Source organism: Tiliqua scincoides, chromosome 6 (assembly GCF_035046505.1).
Source record: "Tiliqua scincoides isolate rTilSci1 chromosome 6, rTilSci1.hap2, whole genome shotgun sequence".
NCBI lineage: Eukaryota > Metazoa > Chordata > Lepidosauria > Squamata > Scincidae > Tiliqua > Tiliqua scincoides.
Genome location: NC_089826.1, coordinates 65088683 through 65110099, shown reverse-complemented (window position 1 = coordinate 65110099; position 21417 = coordinate 65088683). Strand labels below are relative to the sequence as shown.

The 21417-nt window shown below is 43.0% G+C and overlaps 1 protein-coding gene across 3 annotated transcripts in view; it reads right to left on the bottom strand.

Annotated features, from left to right (window-relative positions):
- The window catches only part of SGCZ (sarcoglycan zeta), a 242778-nt gene that overhangs the window by 67231 nt on the left and 154130 nt on the right, over positions 1-21417 (bottom strand). For all 3 annotated transcript variants that reach the window (XM_066632447.1, XM_066632449.1, XM_066632448.1), the window contains one exon: positions 12617-12704. In XM_066632447.1, coding sequence (XP_066488544.1) covers positions 12617-12704 — 88 coding nt within the window. The remainder of the gene's footprint in view (positions 1-12616; positions 12705-21417) is intronic.

Genomic DNA, 21417 nt, shown 5'->3' with positions numbered 1-21417 from the left:
CCACAGCAAACACCTTATTAAACTCCAAAGCACAAACAGTGTGTGCTGCATTTCCTGTAGACATTCCTGATCTTGATCTGACTCCCATTCAATGCAATTAGATCTTTTTCATAGGCTTTAATAGATATCAAGCCTGATCCTTCCCAGTGCTGGGTCAGCAGCTGCGCCACAAAAAAACAAATACAGCTTGCTCCAGTGAAATTGGTTAAGGGTAACAGATTAATAAAGTAATCTAGTTATGCTATGCTTGCAGTATTTTGTGTACAAAATCCTTGGAAATAAATGCTTCATTTACAGGCAGCTAAAAAGCAAAGAAAGTGATGAGGCAAGAGAAGGGCATTAGGTCAATAGCATAAGATGATCAACATTTATAAAGTAAAACATAAATGCATACACATTGATTTTATATAAATATGAAGCATAAAAGCTGTTTACTGAACATCCTGCACAGAACTTTAAAAATGAATAAAATAAAAGGAGTAAGGTAGTATAGTATTGGCAACCTTCAGTCTCGAAAGACTATGGCATTGCGCTCTGGAGTAAGGTAAACATTTCCTTTATACTTCAGAAGAAGTAGGCCATGATGAAATCAACTGATATTCGTGTTCTTTCAGATGAATGTATGTACAGGAAGGAGCAGGATCAAATCTGCTTATTTGCAGAAGCCAGGCTGATAGGAGTAATTCCAACTGGTTAGCATGGACACATTCCTTCCTGCTTTCCTTTTGTACAGGGCCAGCAGCTGAATGGGGGAAAACTAGTCATTTTCTGTCTGCGTTCCCCAGGTAAGGTCGCCACTGTGTCAATAGATCTCCTCATCTCTACGCCCACCTTTGGGTGGGCACAGAGTCAAGGAGGCCCATGTCAGGCTGCCCGGGCCAGAAGGGAAGACAGGATATGGGATCAGAAGCTGCTGCCATCTCCGCCCTCCTCCTGGGCCTGATCCTCCCCTGCCCAGTTCCACCCTCCTCCCCACCCCCAAAACACCACAACGCCAGGTGGTAGCAGAACTGGATGTTCTTGTGGTGTTCTCTTCCGGTGCTGGGTCCCATGCCGGTGTCCCCTCCTCACAAGGTGACACAGATCACCTGCCTTATGGCATGTTTGCGACACCCAGAACTGGCAGTATGAGTGTAACGCCAGTGCCGGGCCAGATAGGATTGGACCCTGAGTCTCCAAAGTAGAAGAAACGGGTCGGCAACGAGATTGCAAAGCTGCCACCTCCTCCTGTTTTGGCAGTGAGATCACAAAGCTGCTATCACCACCCCCTTCTCTACTGGAAGAGCCCAGAAGTTATGCCACAACATCATCACTGCAGGTACTGCTGCCTCTAGTAATCCCTCCGCTGACTTTCATTGACTACGAACAGGTAGCATGACACCGAATCAAAGTTTCACCCGAGCCAAGCTTCTCATTGGAAAACCAAAAAATATTCTTAAGATTCATTGTACTGCTCCCATTGCAACAAAGCCCAGTCATACTCTCATATTGTTGTTCACCTTATTTTCCTCCAGGTGCAGTGCTGACTGACTGCTGTATTAGTTACTCTAAAAATTTGCCAGCTGTTAAATTAAACTGGCCTGAATGCAATCCCTGGATCCTTGCTTCCCCCCTCCCCCTTCTTAAAAATAGGCCTGGCGTTTGACCTGCTGCAGTCCTCCGAGACCTTACCTGTCATCCCCAAGTTCTCAAAAATAATTGCTAATGGTGCCAATCCCTTCCATGCTGGCTGCTTTCACATTGTAAGGTGGATTTCACTACAGGAGCTGAAGTTTTGAAATATGCTCCCATTCAGTATTCTTTAACCTTTTCTTTCCTGATTCTGACGCTTGGCATTTTTCAGTCTTGGGCTTCGACGCCTCGATTCAAAGAAATTTCAGTCATTCTGCATTTTTAATACAATTCTTTTTTTTTTTTTTTTAAAAGTCCAACATTTTCCACAATTAAATACTGTTGAGAAATTGGAAATGCAGGTGGAGGCAGATGGTAAAATTTTGTGGAGAGTTCGTACAATTAAATAGAAATGGGTTCCTTGTTCCCACCATGTCCATTATCTGTGCCTCTCCTTCCACATATGCCTCAAGTGTCTGACTGGAAAGTTACATTTTAAAATATTTAGAGCCATCTTTGTTTTACAGATACATTCAAAATGGTTAAGAATTATGAGTTAAAACAATTACTAAACAAAATTACCAGAAAAAAATATCTAAGGGCCCATGCTCATCATACTAGGCCAGGGGTGTCCAAAGTTTTTGGCAGGAGGGCCACATCGTCTCTATGACACTGTGTCGGGGACCAGGGAAGAAAATAATTAATTTACATTTAAAATTTGAATAAATTTACATAAGTTTACATAAATGAATATATTAAAGATGAACTTATATGAATGAATGACGGTCTTGCAATAGCTCAAGGCCTATAAAAGCCCTTGCACAAAGCAAGGCTGGCCTTTCCTTTGCTGCCGCTATCGCATCACAGATGTGAAACAACAAGCAGTAGAGGGAGCCCTCATTTCATGCAAGAGGTCAAACAGTTGCCCTCACACTGAGAGCGGTTGTGTTGGGCCAGTGTGGGCTCAAACAAATCTCCGGAGGGCCAGAGGCTCATTGGAGACTGGGGGCTCCCTGAGGGCCACATTGAGAGGCCTCGAGGGCTGCAAGTGGCCCCAGGGCCGGGGTTTGGGCACCCCTGTATTAGGCCCACCTTGAAGCCTCAGCTGAACTCAGTTGAAGCCACCTTGGACTTCTGAAGGTGCAGGCAATCAGTTGCACTCCAGAAAGCAGGAGTTCCTGCTTCCTGTTAGGCTCTCTGTAAAGTGCAGCCTAGTTGCCCATATGTTCAGCAGTTCAGTTCCCCTATATCTATGTTTTGTGATATCTGCAGGTTGGAGGGAGGAGCACATCCACCGCAGATACCAGGGCACGCCTATAACCATTACACTTATACCAGATCCTCTCCCATCTGCATTCATGATACAGTAAATGTAGTCCTTTTGCAGTACAGGTATAACCGAATTAGCCATCGATTTTTTTCCCCGCGATTTTATCTCAACGCTATTGGAAGGGCCCTTTAAATTAAAGGGAAAAAATCATTTAACAATAGCCTCGGTAATGAGAGAGAGGGCAGCTGGCTGACAATCCCTCAATCCATTCTCTCTCCAGGCACTTAGAAAATCTTCACTCCAAGGCAAGCGACCCCTCTCTTCCTCCTGAACCTGTGAAAGAATGATAATCACTTTGCGTTCTTTCCCAGCGCTGAGCTCTGGGTGAAGGGAGGGGTTGCTGGCTCGGAGTGAAGCCTAGAGAGAAACCGATTGATGAATTGTCTGCCTAATGACTCTGTCTTACATCACAAAGGTCAGCAAGGCTGTTTTTAAATTGTCAGTGGTTCCGCTGTTTTTAAATTGCCTAGCAAATTAACATTGTTTTTTAAATGGATTTGCTCTAATGCGATTTCTGCCATCCATGTGAGTTCTGGGAATGGAACCCTTGTGAATAAGGAGACTCAGAGCCCAATCCTATCCAATTTTCCAGGCCCAGTGCAGCTATAACAATGGTGTATGTGCTGCATCCTGTGGTTGAGGGACATAGGCCTCCTCAAGGTATGGGAACATTTTTTCCCTTACTTCCGGGTTGCGTTGCAGCTGCACCGGAGCTGGAAAGTTGGATAGGATTTGGCCCTCAACCTGTAATGCATTACTTCACTACCATTTCACCATCATGCAGCCTGTTTGTCAATGACGGGGAGCTCAAAGCTTAACTCAGAAGGACATGAGAATGACACCACATTTTCTAGATATATCATAACCTAAGTTATACTAAGGCACGAAATTTACTTGCCCTCTTTAGTGACCTTCTTGGCCAGTTTGCTTGCGGGATAGAGTTTTGCAAACATTAATGAGATTTCTGAATGTCAAAAGTGGGGTGGAGAGGAGAGAGAAAAATAAAATTTTAATGTCCTGTCAGAGACTTGTTATAGGGCCAGATGCTGCAAATAATTCAACTGTGCTTAGCACACAGCAGTCACTTTGTGAATGTCATGACAGGAACATAGCATCTGCCTTAGCTGTTAAGCATTGCTAGTTAATGAAACTGAAGCAAGCCCTCTAACCAAGCATCTTTCTAAACGCTACCCAAAACAGACTGGAAGCTTCCTAAATCACATTCTTGGTCTCGAGGTCTCAGTGGTTGGAAAAATTAATGTGTAAGTGGGGATAAATGGTTTTTTTGCAGTAAAAATTCACTATCTGTGTTGACTGTCTTCGCAATAAAGCAAACTGCAATTAAAAAGCAAAAAAAGAGATTTGTTATAGTGGTAAGAGACAGAGCTACAAATTGGAACTTTCTTGGTTCAGATCTCATCTCTGTCATGAACTCTCTAGGAGGCCTTGGGCAAGCTGCTCTCTCTCAGCCTCAGCTGCAATATGTGGGTAATAATACTTACAGGGTTATTTCAGGGACTACATTAAGATAATACTTGGGAGATGTTTTGTACACTCAGAAGGCACTACAGAAATTTGTTATTGTTGTTATTACTGCATTGCAACAGAGCCAGAATTGATTCTTTCACACCCTGTTGATTAGATCTTCCTAATAAATTATTTTAATTCTATTGCATTTTTATGTTATATAGTGCACCACTTTGTGCTTATAAAGTGGTATATAAATCTTTTAACTCTTTAGGAACCACTGGCCTAGACCCTGATAGGCAAATTTCTCAGTTTGCCTCCTATTGAGCCTGATGTTTATTCTCAGTTAAGGTCCTTTGGAAAACGTTTCAGAGGCAGCACGTGAAAGCTTCTGTGGATGTCACCACTGCTCCTGTTTGAAGATGTCCCAGATTGCTGCTACCTTTTGATTACAACCCTGGGCATATCTGTGGTTCCACTGTGACTATATGGCATAGACTACATTGCATTTGGAAGAATAACGTCTGCTTTCATTAACTCAACAAGAAAGTATTCTAGCCATCATGAATGAAAATGTTCACCCACTGTTGTCTTCCCTTTATTTTATTCTGTCACCACTCTTCCACCCACAACAGTCCAAGTTAGCTAAAGACTGGAATGATGGGGGCAGGACAAATTACATACAGCTAAGCAAACACCCATATATTTGACACATATGTAAGTTATTCCAATTAGCACAGTCCTTCAGGTAGTGGACTTTAAATCATTTTGGTGCAGAATACATACAGCATGATTCCAATATGTGGGAAATCTTTAAGTTCTCCCTGTCATCTCAAATTTCTGATAGATTTCATATGTCTACATACAATGCCGCTCAGATGTTTTATGACTTTTGGAACATGGCTTTAAATACCTTCTTGTTGAATATCATGGATCTATCCCGAGAGAGAAGATCTTCTCATTTCAGTGGCCCAAGCGTACAATGAAAAATGTATCTGCACAAAATTAGAATTCTTTCCCCTGCTTCGTTTTAAGCACAAAGCCACTGAATGATCAATGCCTCACTTACGGGGCCATTGTTATGCTACACAAGTCCTCTGTGCCCATTCTGTTCAGTCACTGAAACTAATCTCTGCATTATTGTGACTCTTATAACAGACCTATAAACTAAAGCCAGGCTTTCATTACACAAAAAGAAGGCTTCTTAACATACTTTTCAATGCTTCTATTGCAAACACACACTAACATCACATATCCTTTTTCCAGATTACACAGCTGGTTTGGTTCCCCCCCACCACCACCAGCAGAGCACAGCCTGAAGGTGCAGCACAAAGAGTGACTGCAACTGCAAGTCTCATGGCGATAACATCAGGACAGCTAGCAGTAGATGGTGATACCAGACAAAGCAGTGCAGTTATTAAAAAATATTTACCCAATGCTATCAATCTGCATTATACCAGCATTTCTCAAGGTTTGTCCTCCACTGTACCACTTCATATGGTTCACCTACTTGAAGTACCCCCAGAAGTAACTGGTGATTACATCATTGCCAGTTACGTCTGGGTTCGGAGGTCAGATAGGACATAACAAACACCAAAAGGAGACTCACGGTGGACAGGAAGGCTTTATTGAGCATGGAAAAGCATGCTTTGGAGCTACCTACTGCTGTTTGTTGCGTCACGTTCTTGTTCTCAGTGCTGGGTGGCAGATTTCCAGAGGTCCCACAAGTTCCGCCAGACACCACCTAAAGTATCACTGACAGCACCCATACCACTGGTTCAGAAACACTGCATTATACTATTTAAACCAGAGACAACTCACTCCTCAAAATAGCACACTGCCCTATACTGAAATTAATGGTCCTCATTTGCAGTACCAGCAGTGGGTTTGAGAATGGTAACCAAGCACTGAACCTGAGAGCACTGCCATTTGCCATCGTGCATCCTTGCCTCTTCCTTATACATCAATTTATTTTAAATATTTCAGTCCTGCCTTTCCCAAATGCTCACCATGGCTAGTTTTCAAGGATTAAAACATAACTTCCATCAATCAATCCAACTAAGACTTCAATAAAATGTTAAAGAACTCAAAAGACCAGTAGCAGCATAAAGCCATCCTCTAACTTAATGGCCAGAGAGGAGCACAGTCCAAATCAATAACCCTCCTTCTCCTTGCCCAAAATCTTTTCTAAAAATATGCATCTTACACAGCAGCACAGAAGTCAGAAGTGAGGAGCAAGACTCCACCTCTTTGAAAAGGTCATTGGACAGTGTGGGAGTGAGTCACTGAACAAGCCCTGCCTATCACTTCATTTCTTTGCAAACTGGGATTACTCCTAGATAACTCAGTGAAAGATATGAATAAAGTCAGTTGTGGACCTGGCCCCTATTTTGCCCCAGGACACAAAACCACAACTTGTTGCCCCTTCTGCAACATGCCGTCCCCCCCAAAGGAGACTCACCTAGCTGTACAGAGCCTTGCACAATGTCCACAGGTACTCCAAAAGCCTTCTGAAACCAGACGTACTGTTTAACAGTACTCCGGAGGCCTCAGAAGGCTTTCGGAGTACCCATGGACATCATGCAGGGTCTAGCTGGACTGCAGAATGGCTCCAGAAGGCAGGCAGAGGCGGCACGGCAGGTGTGGTGATGCCGCCCCCACAGGCATGGCGCCTTGGGCTTCTGTACCCCCAAACCCCCCCAGGACCGCCAATGAATATAGTACGTCCTAATCACACATTAAAGAGTGAATTCCATTGCATAAACTGGTGGATTAACACACTGAATGCTGCACTCTTATACTTTCATTTTCTAGGGTAACCACAGCTGTCCTTTCTCCCCTCCCCCCATTCCTCTCCAGTTGTAATCTTTTTGTCTTGCCTTTTGGCCAACATGGAACTTAAGGTAACATACATAGGGTTCCTGGGAGGTTCTATCTAGGCATTAAAACAAATTGGCCAGACCCAGAGCTGCTTAGCTTCAGCAAGCTTGATGCATCACGAGCTGTCAGACCATGCCCTGAAACTCAAGACCACCCCATCCTCTAGCTCAGGGGTATCCAAACCCCGCCCCGGGGGCCAGATGCAGCCTGCAGCAAGCCTCTTTCCGGCCCACGGCCAACCTCTTGTCTCCTGAAAGCCTCTGGCCCACTCAACTGAACATGACCAGAACTGTGCTCTGATTGTGTCTGGAGGGTATTCTGAGGGTCAGAGAGGTTGAATGAATGAGCCCATTCATTCATTTATTCACTCATCTGAGTTACATCTCTAAATTTATTTATTTAAATTTTATATTTAAATTTTTTTTTTCTGGCCCTCCACATCACGCCAGATATCTGATGCGGCCCTCTGGCCAAAAAGTTTGGAGACCCCTGCTCTAGCGGTTACTTAAGCTATACTGTCACCCTGCCTGAAGAGCTAAATGGGATCAGCTCAGTCATAGTTTTGGAGGGGAGACTAGAAGCCACTGACAAAGCTGTTATATAACCCATTGTGAGAGAACAGAGTCACTGACGAGCCACTGTGGTGAGAGAGCAAGGGGATGTGGATGAATCTGCTGGCAAGAATGGATAACAGTTTGATAATCTGCCTGGGCATGTTTTATGGTTGCCCACAGAAGCTTGAAGGCATGAGAGAGAGAGATGCATGCCAGAGAGCTGACCACATTGTGAAGGGAAGCAGCTGGAGAATGAAGGGTTCTATAAGAATGGAACAATATTTGTAAAAATCCAATTTGAATCTATGAGAAAAACAAATAGGGTATACAATAGTGCATACTATACAAATAGTGTAATAAAATAAACAAACTCCACAGTCAACCTTGGTGTACATAACTGCAATTCAAGACTCAGATCTGTGATTGCAGGTCCTTTTTACCAGGTACTAATCCAGATTGGCTCCAGGCTTCAGAAGGCCTTCAGCAAATGTGCCCTTCATGGGTCACCTTCTACCTGGGTGAGCCTCAAGTGTGTCGTCATCGCCATGTGAATGCTACGGGCTCAGCAGGTGTCTCTAGGCTCAGCAGTGGATCTATGGAAGGCCCTGGATGTTTGGTAGTTGCCCAGCAATGAACCTGGACATCAGCCATGTTGTTAAACCAAGAAACAATTTCTGATCATTCCTGACAGGATTGGTGAACTCTCAAAAAAAAATGCTAGATATTACTTATTAATGCATGTTTCCTGTCCCTTCCCCACCCCCAAGAGGTACACCATTGACTGTGAGGAATGTGAGGGCCCTGATACCACTGCAAAATCAATTTACCATCCTGGGAGAGCCTTCACCAAAACTTGAAAATAAGAGAAGTGGAATGAAATGCAAATATGCTATATTTTAATCAGCAAATGATGAGCCTCATCATACAATCTGCACCAACTGTGTAGACTAATTAAATAGTTCACAGGTGTCTGCAGTAATGACTAACACAGGAACATATGTTTCTTTAGGGCACTTGAAATATTTATGGTATTAAGCTCAAAATACAGTAACTTCTAGCAGATTGGACCGTGCTCTCATCCTCGTTCCTCCACTTCAGAATCACTCTCCAAGTTGCCTTGACATCAACTAGAACTTCAGATCACTTTTCAGCGTCAAACACAACTGGGGGCTAGAGGCAACTTAGCTTTAAACATTGCTGACACCAAAGATTTAAAGAACATATTTACTAGAAGCAGATAGAAGAGGGTTCCTGAAATGCACTGGCAAGTACAATATGATCAGAACAGGTGTTAGCTTAATTTCTATCCATCTGTATCTGCTAGGTAGCCTGGTTACCTTTGACATGGTCATTTAGGGGAATAATCACAGATGGTGTGTCTTCGCATATTACATCGCCACGCATTATGCACAGTAACTAAAAGAGTGAAGCGACATTGAGGGGGAGGATTGAATTGAATTGAGGGGGGAGGATCTCCCAGAGATTTCTTACTAGAAGATTCATACCTTCCAACAAGCAATGCTGGCTAACATAGGTATCCTGCCTTGGAATTGTCCTCCACCAGTTTCTGGGTCCTTGTTTTGTTTCTCACATTTGCTATTAAAACAGTGCTTTGGCTGCCAACTCCTCCCTCTCTTTACAATAGTGGGATGCAGTGGTGTCCCTAGGGGAGTGTGGGGGGTTTAGACCGCACTGGGTGACATGCACAGGGGGGCAGTGTGACACCACTACTGGCCAAAAAATTTTAAATCTTGGTATTTTTGAATAATACCACCATGTTATATATCATTTGATGCATAATTTCATATAGAAAGCAATAAAACAGACCACATTAAAATATTTCTATTATATCAAAAGTTATAGCCAAAAAACCAGTGGGGTGGGGAAATCGTGCATCATCATGCCTGCCGTCCAGGGCACTGCCCAGCCCACTGCATGGGATGAGGTCAATCACCGGGGTGAGGCACTGCCCTCCCATACCAGGTGATGCAAACCCTAGTGACACGACTGGTGGGATGAATAGGAACCTACCAAATGGAGTCAGATCACTGATCCATCTAGCTCAGTATTGTTGTCACTGAGTGACAGAAGCTCTTCAGGGTTGCAGACAGGGATCTTTCTCAGGTATCTTCCCAGAAGATACCAACACCTTAGCCTGAGACTTGCCATTGAACTTCACCCCCTCCCAACTTCTAAAGTCTTCCTTGGAGATGAAGGTGCACACACCTACAATTTGCAGCTGGTCTCTCAGCTAGGCACTGACCCAGACCCAGCACCCAATGGGGTGTGGGGGGGGGGTGGCAACAAAAAGAGGTTGGAGTGCATGCCCCATTTTATTTCACCCAGTGCCTGGACCCAATGCACTGACACTCCAGAGGGATACTGTATTGGGTCCACACACTGAGCAAGTTAAAAAGGGATGTACACTCCAGTCTCCCAGTGGTTTTTACTTCCACTTTCCTTCTGTCACCACTAGGCTATGCTACTATGGTTCTCACCACCAGCAAGTAAACCTAGGGAGATCCCCTAAAGCTGACCAATGTAAAAAGCAACGTGCTCCGCAAACCTGGAGCCAGCCCTTGTTCCAAGATATAATCATGCTGTTTAGCTTTTTTCAAAATAATGCAGAAGGGGAGAAGGTATCTTGTTTGCTCATTAACTGCATCCAGCTTAGGGGATTTAAGAAGTCTCATGTAGGAAAAAAATATCTTCTAATCAGCACAACTTCCCTATTTAATTGTTGATTGTATTATTCTAAAGCCACTTTGAAGGGAAATTTCCAGTGATTAATATGTGATGTTAATTAGGGTTGTCACATAAATAAATAAATAAATAAATAAATAAATAAATAAATAAATAAATAAATTCACAGTACAGTCCTGTGCATATTTTACCAGAAGTTACTTGACTTGCTCAACTACTGTAAACAGTGTGGCCCTGAGGTTAATCTGTCATATGACCTCTAAGGAAGCTGCAGAACAAGGCATTCATGATGATGGCCTTGATAAAGGCATTCAGATGAAGGTAAGGGAGTTGGAACAATCAGGAAGGATAGAAAAGGAGAGAAAGCCTGATATCAGAAGATGATTTATGGGAGAAATCATTAAGAACCAGAACAACATACCTGGAATATTAATAAAAAACCTAAAATATACGGCATGACAAATGCTCACTACAGAAATCATTATTTAAACAGTGCAGGTTCAAGCTTAATAGCTTTGTTTTTTTTTAAGTTCTACAAAGCTGAACTATTATGCAAACTTAAAGTGAAAGCTACAGATCTCTGGAAGAAAAAACCATGACAATACCAAACTACCCATCATTGTGAAATGAACAAAGTGAAGGCATTGTATTAGCAGAATCACAAACTATAGGTGGAAACTGAGAAATATGAAGTAAACCTGATTTGCAACTTAAAGTGCAACCCTAAGCATAAAGGATATAAATTGCATTACGCAACATCAGATATAAGTTGCATTATGCTCAATGCATTATGCTCAATGAGGCTTACCTCTAGGAAAGTGTATATAGCATTGCAGCTGGGCAGCCCAATCCTTTGCTGCCTGGCGCCCAGAGGAGCAACGGTACTGAAATGGTTACTACTGCATCCAATAGCCGTTGGGCAGCCACCAGCGACATTCATCCCCTTCCCCTAGGTAAAGGAGGAGTCCCCACAATGGGGCTACTCAACTCTGCACTGGCTATTTAGCCGGTGCAGAATAAAGCAGTCTCATGTCAGACTGGGAGGCCTGAAGCAGGGCTCTGGCTCCAGCGAAGCAGAGCTCTGCCAGCCCCACCCCCTGCCATCCTGCTCCCTCCCCCCACTCTGCCTTTCCCCTGCCACGGAATGCCTCCCCCCCGCCCCCACTCACCAAAGCCCAGCATTGCTCCCTGCTGCTCCCTGGTTAAGTGTGACATTAACCACTAAACAACGCTACCTTTTATAAGTCTTCCAATGGTTTTTTTTTTGGGGGGGGGGGAATTCAATTAGAAAAATAAACATAGCAGCCTAAGGGAACCTGATCTGTTCAATACCAGAATTAAAAATATAGGATTTGATTAGTCCATATCCCCTGTAACGCCATCCATGATGTCTAAAACTCAAATCTAATATGTATATTTTAATCGCAGAGCATGCCCACTGTACATGGAAACAAATTCCAAGGGCTTCCCATCTCAACCAGAATCTAAAAGGACTGTGTTTCTGGATGTTTTAATGAATCATATGCTATACAGTATATGCATACAGCCATAACAGAAAAATCTCTGTTACTTTCAAAGATAGAAATAAGTTTCTGCAGATCTTGCTTCTCTGTGGCACCACAAAAATGCATAAGACACTTAATGAAACGCCCCAAGTAATCCCATAAATAAGGGACATTAAATCTAGCTGTGAGAAAACACTGTTGTACAAGAAAATCCTGAAGTTACATTAGCAATGCAATGCTATACATGTCTACTCAGAAGTAAGTTCCATTACAGTATGTTCAATGGAGCTCACTCGCAGGTAATTGTGTATAGGAATGTCACTCAAATCTCTTTTGACCTGATAATGGATTTGTTGTCATAAATGATCCTTTAAAACTTCAATTACCACTGCAGAGCTAATTCTGCCCACAAAGGTACCTATCAGGAAATCGTAAAATTGAAAGTGCACTGAACTGGATACAATCTTTGCCTGCATTTTTCCTATTATATGACTGAAATTAAAAAAAAAATGAGGTTTACAACTTTAAAACGATACACAAAAGCTTCTTTAGAAGATAGGACTTACCTACAGTCAGTTGTCCCGTTAACTGTCCCATGTGATTCCTTGCATTCACTGTTACATTCCTGTCAGACTGTAAGACCAGTGGGCTATCCTGGGAAACATGTATAAGACAAGGAAATGAGAGGGAAACAAATACAGTGGCAGAGTCAAGCTATTTCTGTACTACAGACACACAAGTACGTTGGGGAGGTCTGGTAAAAAAAACAAAACTGAACTGTCGTTCAGTGGTTCCCAAACTTTTTAGCACCGGGAACCACTTTTTAAAACAACACTCTATCGGGCCCCACCTAGGTTTACAAGGTTGTAAAAAAGAAAGATCTAGAAAGAAATTATTTATTTATTTATTAGTAATAATGATCCCCCCCCAAAAGATGCTCAAACATTTATCTCCCTACAAGGACACATGCTTGCACACTGTAGGAGCTGAGCTCTTTGCAGGGCAATTAGCAGCTATCTGATTTTTGAATCGCCTCAGGGTTTGAGGCAACCTGATCTTTCCATCACACTGTCTTCATTGAAGGCTCTGCTGGATGCTATGCGACCCACCAAAAATCAGGTCGTGATCCACCAGTGGGTCCCGACCCACGGTTTGGGAACCACTGGTCTGGCTTGACCTTGGCTATAATCCTATGAAATGCAAGGTGCAGAATGTGGGTTCTCAGATATTCAGGTTGCTCGTTTAGAAGCTGCCCCCTCGCACCAATGCAGCCTGTGTCCAAGTAACAGGCCTGTGATGTGATGCCATAATTGGATGGCAAGGATGTGATGCCATTGCATTCAAATGCCCACTTGAAAAATATGTCATTGGGCTTTAAACTGGCAACCACAGTCGCTTTTTGTGGCATATCTGTGACACCTTCAAGGCAGTACTGCTGTTAGAGGACTGTCATTGAGGCATCAGAAGTGGGGAAGAGAAAGTGACTGCAGTTACAGTGTCTGGACACCTGGCAACTGGTTGAAGGCAGGCAGGGTAGGAGTAACACAATCTAAGCTGCAGAATGGCTGCTGGACAGAAGTCATCTGGAATGGCTTTCCCCAGTCTATCCAGCTGTGTACATAAATCTCTTGGAAGGAAAACATGGTTGGATGGTCTGCTTTATTGGTGCTTTTAGGTGAATGGTTAAAACATTATCTTTTTCTGCCAGCCTTTGGATGATTCTCACGCTTATTTAATGTCTTCTTATACTATTGCTCCTGTTAGCTTTATATTGTTAGTTTTAAGAATTTTACTATGATAACTCTTTAAATAATAATTTTATAGTAGATTTTTATGGTTCTTCTGCAAGCCAGCTTGTGGGCCTTTGTTGGTAGAAATGAGGCACGTACTGTAAGTAAATAATATGATGAGGAAAAGGGGCAAACAGAATCATGATGGGAACAAGGTTTTAAAGCCCTTTCTCCCTCCATAGCAGTGATTTTCAAACTATTTCACATCATGGCACACTGACAAGGTGTTAAAATTGTCAAGGCACACTATCGGTTTTTGGACAATTGACAAGGCACACCATGCTGCTGGTTGGGGCTCACATCCCCCAATGACCATGCTAATAAGTAAACTTCCCCCCCCATGGCCTGTGGCACACTTGCAGACCATTTGCAGTACATCAATGTGCCATGGCACACAGGTTGAAAATTGTTGCTCTAAAGGTACCCCCATTTCCTCCTCTTTCCCGTATGCTATCTACGGGGGAGGGGGACACACACAAACCAAACTTGGGTCAAATTGGGTTGCCAACCAGTCAGATAAAAAATTGGCCTAGAAAAGATTATGCAAAATGAAATACTAATAATGCCTTACTCCAATCAAATAGCTTATTTACATTCGGATATGACATGTATTGGAGGCATATTAGATTGTGGGCTAATTTTGCTTCATGATTGCTGGAATTGCCTAAGATTATACCATAGCTAAGAACTGAATCAATTCTAAGAACTAAGACTGCAATCCTAACCACACTTTCCTGAGAGTAAGCCTGATTGAACAAAATAGGACTAACTTCTGAGTAGACCTGGTTAGGATTGTGCCCTATGAGTTCTAAGAATGCCACTTTTGAAATTGCCCTAAGATTATACCACATGGAAAAGCAGTTCTATGAAACAGTAGAGAAATGACTGATTATATTATATGTTGTTGAATTCACTTCTGGTTCAATTTGGATATCTAAAATATATATACACTGTAGTTACATCTGACAATCTGCAAATGACTGTACATCTTTTGGCAGCTACCAGAACGTCAACTGCTGAAAGACAGATCCATCATCTACAACAGCATGATTATTTAGAGTGCTGGTTGCCTATGATCAAATGGATAAACCCCGTAGGGTCAGAGGAAGTAGACAAATTACATGGTTCAAAAACAGGTAAGATTCCTCCAACACAATCCTATGCATATCTACTTAGAAATAAGTCCTATTGTGTTCAATGGGATCTACTCCAAAGGTAAACATGAATAGGATTGCAGCCCTAATGTTTTAAAAAGACAAAGTATGACACAATATGTGGCCATACACATTTTAAGACCATTGGAATCACTATTTTTTATGGTTTGATCAGTCAGTTGAAATGACTGTGTAAGATCAGCGCCAATAAAAACATTTCCGATCAGCTCACCAGTTCTGTACACTGAGTTCCTATTCCTCCATTCCACAGTTGAAGGAATTTACATACTAGACATGCTAATGACACAAATCCCTTAGCTCAAAAAACTGTGGGGGGGGGGGGAGAGGGATTGAGAGGTGAATGATTTCTGTTCATATAATAATTGGGCAATGCTAGGAGGTGAAAAAGCACAACCACCACCAAACACTCTTAAAATACACTGCCTTAAAAAAAAATACTAATCTTAAATATACTCATTCCCTGATAAAGAGCCCTCTGATTGGCTTGTGATAAATAGCCATCTGATTGGCCTATCTGCATGATTGAGGTATTTAACAAACACATTGCAGCTGAGTGGACTAGCAGGACTAAGGGAAAGTGACTCTGATGTAGCTCTGCATGTGTGAGTTTAGTGTGTTTAAAATCTTTCTTTCTCTTACATCCACACTGTACATAACTGTTTGGAAAAGTTGAGAAGGTAACAGGTATGTGCATGACTCTGTTAGCATGCTCACAACTCACAAGCCATAGCAACAACCATGCATTTTCTTTCTGCCCTGACCAAGCAAGTATAACACTTATCAATGGTCCTACCTGTACCTTAAAAGCAAATTTCTGTGGTAGCAATTGAAGTGGGGAGGGGGGGAGAGGGAACTTAGGGAAAAGGACTCCATGATGAATAGATTAGAATCAGAAGCCAGTTCCTGTATAATCAGGAGTTCTTCATAAATAAATCTTATAAGTAATCACTTGGAGTTGGATTGAGGAGCTCTGGAGCAATTCCCTACCATTTCCTCTCACTAGACACAGTCAGAACATGGTGCAGATGCAATGAGAGCTTTGTAAATAAGTCCTCCAAAGTTACTAGCCAATAAAAATGTATACTAGCCCACCTGCTCAAATATATGTATATGAGTCATTTGAAGCACAAAAGGAATAAAACTGAGATTTCTCTGGCCTGGTAGCTTGGGAGGCACTTTTTAACACCACACAACATCCATTGTGATTAGGGTAGTGGCTAATCACAAGCTGGTGCCATAATCTATCTCTTAACTCTTCATTTGCAGCCTGATCAGTTGTTTGATATTTCAACGTTAATCCTCAACCTGCAAAAAAGGGTCTTAAAAATAGTACAGAAACAACTGGTTCTCTTTGCGATTTTAGTCAGATATATACAAGTGTCAGGATGCAGGGCAATGCAGGCTGATCTGCTATCTGAACCTCCCCCCCCCCCCCAAGATTCCAGTGCCTCCCCTTCCAGCACATGCATCACCATTCCCTTGATCACCAGCATACACCTTAGTTGCCTGACATATATGTGTACATACAGACAGGCCCCCCATATCCATGGGGGATCCAATCCAGGGACCCCCCCTATGGATATGGAAATGGGAACCATTCTCCATGTCCGCACACCTCCCCCCCCCCCCCCACAACCATTAACATAATATAGAGGCTTAGTGGGTCAAAAATGATCTTCCTTATATAGGTCGCTATAAACACTTAAGCTTATAGCAACGTTAAGGCAGGTTGTTGGCAGCCTGAATGCTTGAAAGAAACTAGATCAAGGTTAACAGGAAGCAGTTAACTTCTTGCTTTCTTTTGATCTCAGTTGAGTCTGATGGAGGGGATAGAATCCGGTGCATACCTGAGATAAACATGACCATTTGGGGGTCACAAAAGATGTGCATTTAGCCCCTGGCTTCTCTCCTCAACATCTTTGAAAAATCAGTCAAGAGCCTTATGTCCATCAGGATACAGGCACAAAAGGATCCTATCTCCTCTGTTAGTAGCCTCCCTGCCCCATTGCTTTCGTCAGACTTCTGCTAGTGAAATTACTAGCATAAATCCAAAAAGACCCATTGCAGAGTAGGAAGCTTATGCTGTGGTAAGGGGATTTAGGGCCCAATCCAGAACGACTGGTGCTGGCCCAGCGCTGGCACTGAGCATCACAAACATGCCATAAAGCAGGTTGTGACACTTATTGCTGGTTCAGCATGGGTGCTGGCTCAGCGTGAGCCCGCACTGAATGGCTCAGCGTGAGCCCGCACTGAATGGCTCAGTGTGAGCCCGCACTACTGCCGCCTGAAATTCTGGGCAAGTGCCAAGCAGCAGAGGGGTATGTCTGGGTGGGGGGAGGCATTCTGGGGGAGGGAGGGGGAAGGTGTGGTGGGGGAGGGAGAGGGATGGGAAGGGGCGGGACCGACCCCACATCGTGCCTCCTGGGCCAACACAAGGCTGCTTTACTCTGTGCTGGCTAAATAGCTGGTGTAGAGTCAATTAGCCCCACTGCAGGGCTTCTTACCTTCCCCCAAGGCAGTTGCGGACCTACCATTAGGTCCGATGGGAATGCCCTAGGCGTGAGCCGCTAGGACCCCACGGAAGCCTCTCTGAGGCTGCTGACAGGGTCTGAAAAACCGGGCTCTGGTTTTCCGGAAGCACCGTTTATAGTGTCAGGGGACCTCATAGAGGCTTCCCTAACGTGGGCTCAGGTTGTGCAAGGCTCCTTGAGCCTCAGGTGGATAGGGGGGTGAATTTTTGTGCAGGGGGGTGGCGACGGCCCACGGGGGGCACCATCGCAGACCTTTGCCCCGGGTGCAGAGCTGGGGAGGTCCACTGCTGCCCTGAGGAGACATTGGGAGCCGCCAGCAGCTGCCTGAAGTCCAAATCCTGAAGCAGGATGCAGCGACAGCCATTTGGTGCTGCTGAACCCCTGGGTGCCTGGCAGCTCAGGATTTAACAGCTCAGGGGTGTTAAATCCCCTTTCCCTGCTGAATCCTCCCATGCTGGAAACAGCACTCTCATTTTTGGTGCAACTGCACCACTGGGGGCGGGAGGATAGGATGGGGTTGTGAATCTATGATTCTATGATAAGGTTCCCATAGTTTGCGTGACATCTGCAATCGCTGTAGCCTTCTCTATAAACACTAGAACCATAAAAATGTCTTCATTTGTCTGGGCAAAAGATAAGCAGATTTTATTCCACATGAAATGCTTTATTTTACGTTGTGTGCCACTTGGCACACAAAGACTAGAACATCCTACAGCCCAGCCTTTGGAGCAAACTGTAATTTGGAAACCACAGCTGAGTTGTTGCTTGTCTTGCGTACGGAACATCTTACTGCAAAAGGTTGGACCCTGAGAAAACCCTTCCAGTCCCAAGATGGTATTGTAGCAAATTGTTTTTGGCAAAAGGGATCCCGTGAGCAAATCACACATTTAATTGGTAATTTAAAACAATTTAAAGCAATCTGTCCTTTTCTATGGATATCTTTCATTTCTCTAAATTAAAAGAAGAAAAATGAAGATCACAGCCAGTGGTGAGTGTGGGTTTTTTCTTCTTCTTGTTATTCAACCATACTGTAGTGAGAACTAAAAGCACAAACCTTTGTGTATTCAGAGGTACGTCCCACTGAGACTTACTCCTGAGAAAGCCTGCATAGGACTACAGCCTAAAGGAGAACGAATAAAACTGAAACTTTAGTAAGACAGAAATTTGAGATGTGCTGACTTGCTTTCTTCTCAGTAGAAGTATCTTTCTTCTGAGTAAACAAGATATGTAAATTAAACTAAATCTTGGATAATGGTTCAGACTATTGGAATGGCTATTTGACTTCTTGAGCTCTAAAACCCCAGATGAATATGTTTCCAGGCTGCTTGCCTGAGTTCATTAATCTGCGTAAAATGTATAGCCAAGTCTGAAGATTGGGAGATCTTGTTTATAGGCTGTCAAGTGTGTTACGTATTTTTCCCACTTTCCCTTCTGCAGTTGACTTACTTAATGGTTTGTCAAACAGCTTGTCCTCCTGTAGCTTGGCAGATGAAAGGTGCATTTTGGCTTGTCCATCTTTCCAGATGCAAGGGCATGGCTGTTTGGGAGACAACATGTCCAAAGCAATCATTTGGGCTGAGAATATGGACATTACCCAGAGACTTGGTGGCAACAAAAGCAGCTGCTAGGGATATTTTTCCTAAGTACTGATTAGATTTTCACATTCCAGGTGGACCTTTGAAGATCATTAGCCCTAGTGAGTGCAAAAAGAGATTGCTGTAATAAATGACTTAATGGTTGAGGTATCAAAATATCTCCTAAAAAAGATTCCTTTCTTTTCGGTTTTGTTGTTGCCTTTCAGAGAGTTGCTTTAGCAGCTAGGATCAACTCATTGCAGGACCAACAATATTAAATCTATGTACCTGATCTAAGACTGGATCTCAAAATTATATGCTCCAGACATTTTCTTCTAATATTTAAACAATGGAATTATGGATTATCATCTCCTTTTGGTTTTAGGGAACAATCAAGATAGAGAGTCATAAAGTGGTTTCTGCTGGTGCATTTATAAGCAATGCTATGCTTCACAGGTGGACCAGATCATTCTGCTATTCTTTTCAATGAGTTGCAATCCCACCACAACCACCTCCCACCACAGCACATATTGCAACCAAATATGTACTGCATAGGATTGCACCAGAAAAGGAAGCTCTTCAATAGCCACTATCCTAAGTGCTTTTTGGGCCAGTGCAAGTCTCTTGCGCTGGCCTGAGAGTGTCACAAACAAGCCATAAGACATGTTTGCGCCTCCTTGTGAGTTGGGGCAGCTGGTGCATGGATGCACGCCAGAATCCCACCAGTGATGGAAGAGATCGCGCTGGCTGACTCAGTCAAGCACATGGGTCTGGGAAGGCATGGGGAGGGCAGAACTGGGCATTCTAAGTCTGGTATGCTTATTATACCCCTGTGGTTTCACAGAGCTCAAACCTTGTCGATGGATGACGAAATTTAACAACAACAACAACAACAACAACAGTGATATTGATAGACTTTACTTACTAAGAAAATCAGGTGGAAAAAGTCTTTTATAAGCAGAACAGTTAAATAAGGAAAACGAGCACTGAAGGATTACATGAAGAAGAACAAAGAAGGACTGCTGGATGATGTCTCTAACCTAGAGATGCCTAGAAAACTGGAAAGGAAAATAACTTCATGGGCAGTATCTGAAAGACACTGATAGTGAAATTGATAAAGAAAACACCTGGAAATGGCTGCAGAATGGACACTTAAAGAAAGAAACAGAAGGTCTCATCCTAGCTGCACAGGAACAGGCACTTGCAAAAAATAATATCAAAGCAAAGATTCAGAAGAGCAGTGACAACAGCAAATATCGAGTTTGTAAGATGAAAGACGAAATAGTTGACCAGCTGGTCAGTGCCTGTTTTAAGATTGCCAAAACTGACTATAAAGAACATTACAATAGTGTTGCAGCTATTGTCCACTGGAATCTTTGCAAACAACACAATTTTCATTCGAACCAAAATTCCTGGGATCATAAACCTGATAAAATCACCAAGAACAATCAAGCAAAGATCCTTTGGGACTTCAGATTGCAGACTGATAAACATCGTAGAACACAGTACACCAGATATAACAGTAGTTGACAAAGAGAAAAATCAAGCTTGGCTCATAGATATTGCAATCCCAGGTGGCAGTAGACTCGAAGACAAAGAAAGTGAGATGATGACAAGATACCAAGACCTGTGAATAGAACTTGGGCGTCTCTGGGAAAAGAAGGTCAATATTGTGCCAATTGTCATTGGAGCCCTTGAAGCAGAAACCTTATAGACTTCTTCTCGGTTGCCTAGAAGTCTGAAGACATTCTTAGGCTTGAGGAAATTGCCGCAGCTCCAGAAAACAACCTTGCAAGGAACAGTGAAAATCCTATGGCAATAGCTCTGTGATTCATAAGATCTTGGCCAGATCCCAAATAGCAGACTATAACTAGCCCCGTATAGGTTGTGGTGGTGATGATGATGATAAATAGAAAATGAGGACAAGAAGATCTCTCCTTTCTTGAAAGCTGGCTTGTTACAGGTGGAAGGATAAGACAGCATATTTCCAGACTGTCAATTTAACTTTTTTCAGGTGACAAACTAGCTAGGCTAAAAGAAGCCACCTACTTCTGCACTATTATTGTCCATGATCTATCGCTTTATTCTTTGCCTTTGTTATGATCAGTTTCATCTGTTGTTTGTTTTTTATTTTCCTCAGCGTTTATCTCTTCCATCAGGTTTCCTAAACAACATAATTAGCAATTAAGCTTTAAAAGAGCCAAATTGCTAGATGAAACCAGAGTTTACTTTCATTGCAGGTTAGCTGAAACAATTAGCAAATCTGAAGCTAATGAACAAAAGGAAGATCGGTTTTG